Raw genomic sequence first — 6,000 nt, forward strand, 5'->3', positions numbered from 1 at the left:
ATTAAATGCCAGAGGAAGTAGTGGATGCAAGTACAGTTAGAACATTTAAAAGATATTTGGATAAGTACATGAATAGGAAATGTTTGGAGGGATATGGGCCAAATGCTGGCAAGCGGGACTAGTTTAGTTTGGGAACATGGTAACCATGGACTGGTTGGACTGAAGAGTCTGTTTCCATGCTGTGTGACTCTAAGTAGGACAGTTCCTTGAAAATTGGAAAACATTTTAGGCCTAGACTCAGAGGTTGTAAATTTTTGTAATTCTCTACCTCAGAAGGCTGTCTATGCTCTGTGTGTGAGTATATTTAAGAATGGGATAGATAGATATTTGGTGTATCAGTTGTTGAGAGATTTAGGGAGTGGGCTGTTATGGATCAGGCTTGACGCCCTAAAAACATTTCAAGAAAGTAGTCAATACCCTAACTTTGCTAGTTGTTTTAAGCAGGTATAGAGTGGATATTCCAGGAGAGATGCTGCAGGTCAAACCATTTAGTTTTAAACAAAACAGAATTTATTTATAAGATAATCGAATGAAACACAAACAAAGGAGAACAGAATACCAAATATGTTAACCTATCTGAAAACACAGCAGACTATCCTAATTTAACAATGCTGTCCCAAATACTTGTAACAATTCCCATAAGCACCCCTTGGCTCAAAAGGTAAAATTAAACACAGGGTATTACAGGAGAGAAGTCGGAAAGAGAATCAAACCGAAACGTCGGCCGTGTCTCTCGTGACGTCACTTCCGTCCCTGTGGACACAGCTATAAACCCCATTTCTGCCCCCTTTGTGAACATCACTTTTATTGGTGACGTCACTCCTGACCCTATAATCATACCCACTCAAGCAACTGTATCCGCCCCCAGCTCCAGCTCCAGCCCCACTTCAGGTCCTAGCTCCCATCCCTGCCGTGTGTTCACCATTCCCCCAGACTTTTCCCTCAATGTTTAGTCCTCAGCAAAGGCCTGATCTTTATCCCTCAACGCTCCCAGATTAATGAGCTCGACATAATGCTGTGACCTTGAACGTTTCTTCCGCCGCCTCTGCCTCTAGGCCCACTTTATCAACCAGGACACCCCTCCACCCACTGAGGACCCCTTCTCCTGCCTCCAACACACCCCATCCACCTGGACGACATGTGCCAGCCTGTTACCCACGCTTGACCTCTTCATTTCAAACTGTCGCTGTGACATCCACCGCCTCAACCTGTCCACCCCCCTCACCCACTCCAACCTACCGCCCTTACAATGCGCAGCCCTCGACTCCCTCGAACCCCAACCTCACCATCAAATCTGCAGGCAAGTGGGGGGTGCAGTAGTAGTGTGGCGCACTGACCTCTACACCACTGAAGCCAGGTGCCAACTCATAGACACCTCCTCCAACTGTCCCTTGATTATGACCTCATCTCCCATCACCAAACCATCATCTCCCAGACCATTCACAACCTCATCACCTCAGGGGATCTTCCACCCACAGCCTCCAACCTCATTGTCTCGTGAACCCCGCACAGCCTGATTCTACCTCCCACCAAAGATTCACAAACTTGACTGCCAATGTCTCAACCTGACCCACTGAACTCATCTCTTTCACCTCGACATCGCCCTGTTCTCCTTTGTCCAGGAGCTCCCCACCTACGTTTGGGACACCACTCCCACCCTTCACCTCCTCCAAGATTTTTGTTCCCTGGCCGCGACCACCTCATCTTCACCATAGACATTCAGTGCCTGTACACATTGATCCGCCATGACAAAAGTCTCCAAGTCCTCCATTTCTTCCTCTCACACCGCCCCAACTTCTACCCTTGCACCGATGCCATCATCCGTCTGGCTGAACTAGTCCTCATCCTCAACAACTTCTCCTTCCAATTCTCCCACTTCCTCCAAACCAAAAGGGTAGCCATGGCTACCCAGCTGTATCTGCCTGTTTGTCAGAAACGTGGAACAATCCATCTTCTACAGTTACACTGGCACCATCCTCCACCCCTTCCTCTGCTACATCGATGACTGTTTCAGTGCCGCCTTGTGCTCCCACGAGGAGGTTGAACAGTTCATCAACTTTACCAACACCTTCCACCCCGACCTCAAATTCACCTGGACCATCTCAGACACCTTCCTCCTCTTCCTGGACCTCTCCATCACCGTCTTTGGCAACCGATTAACCACAGATATCTACTACAAGCCCACCGACTCCCACAGCTACCTAGACTACACCTCTTCCCACCCTAAAAAACGTCATCCTTTATTCCCAATTCCTCCGCTTCTGGTGCATCTGTTCCCAGGATGACCAATTCCACCTCAAAGTCCGAGATGGCCTCCTCTTTCCATGATCGCAACTTCCCTTCCCACATGGTTAATAATGCCCTCCAGCTCATCTCTGCCACTTCATGCACTACTGCCCTTAAACCCCACTCCTCCCAATTCAACAAGAACAGAACCATCCTGGTCCTCACCTTCCACCCCACCAACCTATGCATACATTGCATCATCCTCTGCCACCTTCAAACAGACCCCATCACCAAAGGTATACCTCCCTCCCCACCCCTATCAGCATTCCCTCCCCTACTCCCTTGTCAGGTCCACGTCCCCCACAAGCCCACACCACACTACTGGCACCTTTCCCTGCCACCGCAGGAAGTGCAAAACCTGTGCCCACACCATTCCCCTCACCTCCATCCAAGGCCCCAAAGGATCCTTCCACATCAGTCAGGTTTATCTGTACCTAGAACATAGAACAATACAGCGCAGAACAGGCCCTTTGGCCCTCGATGTTGCGCTGACCTGTGAACTATTCTCAGCTCGCCCCCCTGCACGATCCCAAAATGATCCATGTGCTTATCTAAGGATTATTTAAATCTCTGTAATGTGGCTGAATTGACTACATTAGCAGGTAGGGCATTCCACGCCCTTATCACTCTCTGCGTAAAGAACCTGCCTCTGACATCTGTTTTAAATCTATCTTAAATCTATCCCCCCTCAATTTGTAGTTGTGCCCCCTTGTACAAGCTGGCGTCATCATCCAAGGAAAAAGACTTTCACTGTCTACCCTATCTTATCCTCTGATCATCTATCAAATCCCCTCTTAGCCTTCTTCTTTCCAATGAGAACTGACCCAAGTCTCTCAGCCTTTCCTCATAAGACCTTCCCTCCAGATCATGCAACATCCTGGTAAATCTCCTCTGCACCTTTTCCAATGCTTCCACATCCTTCCCGAAATATGGGGACCAGAACTGTACACAATATTCCAAGTGTGGCCGCACCAGTGTTTTGTATAGTTGCAGCATGATATTGCAGCTCCGGAACTCAACCCCTCTACAAATGAAACCTAACACACCGTATGCCTTCTTAACAGCACTATCCACCTGGGTGACAACTTTCAGGGATCTATGTACATGGATTCCTCTGCACATCCACACTACCAAGAATCTTTCCATTGACCCAGTACTCTGCCTTCCTGTTCTTCTTCCCAAAGTGCATCACCTCACATTTCGCTGCATTGAACTCCATTTGCCACCTCTCAGCCCAATTCTGCAGTTTATCCAAGTCCCCCTGCAACCTGTAACATTCTTCCAAACTGTCCACCACTCCACCAACTTTAGTGTCGTCTGCAAATTTACTAATTCATCCTATGCCTGCGTCTAAGTCATTTATAAAAATAACAAACAGCAGTGGTCCCAAAACCGGTCCTCTAATGTCAGCTACTGCACTGGTGTGGTCTCCTCAACATCGGTGAGACAGGACGCCTTCTTGTGGATCTTGCCTGGAGAAAAACACCTCATTTTCCACCTTGGGACTCTGCATCCTCATGGGATAAATGTGGATTTCAACAGCTTCCTCATCGCCACCACCGCCACATTATCCAAATCCCAAGCCTCCAACTTAGCACCACCTCCAGACCTGTTCATCACTCCCCCCTGTGACCTGTCACCTTCTTCCTCACATTCAGGAGATTCCTCATGAAGGGTTCCGGCCTGAAACATCGATTTTCCTGCACCTCGGATGCTGCCTGACCTACTGTGCTTTTCCAGCAACACACTCTTAACTCCCCTTTACTGAGGCAGTGTTAGCTATAATCAAATTGGCCCTAAAATCCTTCAACTTAGACTTTTCAGACTCTGTGTCTTTTATAACCTCGCTGATAAAAAACAAGGACAACATAACCTTGTTAAAAGAGCAGTATAGTCACAGGGCATAAAGCAGAGTTACAGCCTAAGACTATATGGTCAACTCTACTTGTTATCTCTTGTGTCCTTGATATGGGCCTTTGCCTTCAACAGCACTGATGAGGAATGCTGTTGTAAGTCATGCATGATTTATCAAACTGGTGCTAAGTGTGAGATTGAAGTGTGTCTCTATAGGATGAGAGTGTGCAGTTCACACTTGGTAAACAAAAACTCAAACTGTGTGAATTTTTCTTCTTCTTTTTCTTATTGGTTTATACAAATTTTATCTCCTTTAGTGGAATGGCAACATGCTTTGCATATGGACAGACTGGAGCTGGAAAAACTTATACTATGATTGGGACTGATCAAAATCCAGGGCTATATGCACTTGCTGCTGAGGACATCTTCACACAATTGCAGACATCCGAGCGAGACAGACCTCTTTTCATCTGGATAAGCTTCTATGAGATATACTGTGGCCAACTATATGACTTGCTGAATAGGCGAAAAAGGTATGATAATGTGACTATATTTTAGGCACAATTGGATTATTTATATATTGTAATATTGTTGGGATTTAGTAGTAAAACTATTATTTTAGAAAAATTGACATTTGGCCTTTTTGATGTTATGTGGTACAAAATCATATTTTAGCATGTCACGTCAAGTTGAAAGTGACTTTTTTTATTCCTTCGAGGGGTTTGAGCATTTCCAGAAAGGCCAGCATTTAACAAATGAATAAATACACATATAAGTTGTTTAGCTGAAAATTGGGAGGAATCCTGTTGAAATGTGTGGATGAAAATAAATTGGAAGTACGGCAAACCTTTTTTTAACCAGCACCTATGGGACCAGGGAAGCGAACTGGTTGATCAAATATTCTCGTTGATCTAAAGATCCACATATTCAATGTAAAAACACACACCAGAAATAGAAACCTATTGCAACCAAAACCACAACTACTTTATATACACCATAAAACACTTATGCAATTTTGCCTTAAATAAAACTTGACGGCAGTGAGCCTTCTTACCCGCACCCTCAACTGACTATTTGGACATGGCAGAGATGGCGATAATACATTCAACTTCCAGTGTTTCAGGTGTATAATTTTTGCCAGTTTATTGAGAGTATGAGTTCATAAGTTGCCCGTTAAAACAAAATTTGCTGTGCTACAATAATGTGGAAGTCTATGCAAACGTAATTGAAGTTGCAAACACATCTTACAGGGTGAGTGGATAAATAACAGATGAGATTTGATGTAGTGCAATGTTAAATGGTAATAGGAGACCTCTTAATAATTCAGTGACTGATCTTTTGCACTGTAAGCTTTGATGTGTGATAGCTTTGACTTAAAAAAAACTTAACTATCTGTTGCTAAACTACTTGTGCAAGAACAATTTTGCACTTTTTTTTGGACAACATGGGGCTCCTGTTTTGACACATTGTATCATGACTCTACTTATAATCTCATCAGCACTGGTCAAAACCCTGCTGTATCAGACATAAGTGTGTACTAATTTGTCCAAAGGATTAGTCAGTAGATGTTTCAGAAAAAAAGGTTTTCACTTTGCACAGTGTGCAGTAGCACTGTGATATATTATGAAGTAACTGAAGTACCTTTCTTTTTTGTATAGATATTTTTATTAGAAATTTAACATTTTTACAAGTTTACAAAAATAAACAAAACTCTCAAATATAAACATTGATATACAATTAAATCAAATATACAATAGCCAAAATTTAACAAAAGAAAGAAAAAAAAAGAAAAAAAAACAAAACTCAACTATCTACTAATCTAATCTACAACTAACCAGAGTGTATATTTAAGTCTCTTAC

The 6,000-nt window shown here is 43.9% G+C and overlaps 1 protein-coding gene across 3 annotated transcripts in view; it reads left to right on the forward strand.

Moving 5' to 3' along the window:
* LOC122548705 (kinesin-like protein KIF24) overlaps window positions 1–6,000 on the forward strand; it is a 125,365-nt gene that overhangs the window by 55,336 nt on the left and 64,029 nt on the right. For all 3 annotated transcript variants that reach the window (XM_043687515.1, XM_043687514.1, XM_043687516.1), the window contains one exon: window positions 4,458–4,673. In XM_043687515.1, the coding sequence (XP_043543450.1) occupies window positions 4,458–4,673 (216 nt within the window). The remainder of the gene's footprint in view (window positions 1–4,457; window positions 4,674–6,000) is intronic.

Source organism: Chiloscyllium plagiosum, chromosome 1 (genome assembly GCF_004010195.1).
Source record: "Chiloscyllium plagiosum isolate BGI_BamShark_2017 chromosome 1, ASM401019v2, whole genome shotgun sequence".
In the NCBI taxonomy this organism is placed as follows: domain Eukaryota; kingdom Metazoa; phylum Chordata; class Chondrichthyes; order Orectolobiformes; family Hemiscylliidae; genus Chiloscyllium; species Chiloscyllium plagiosum.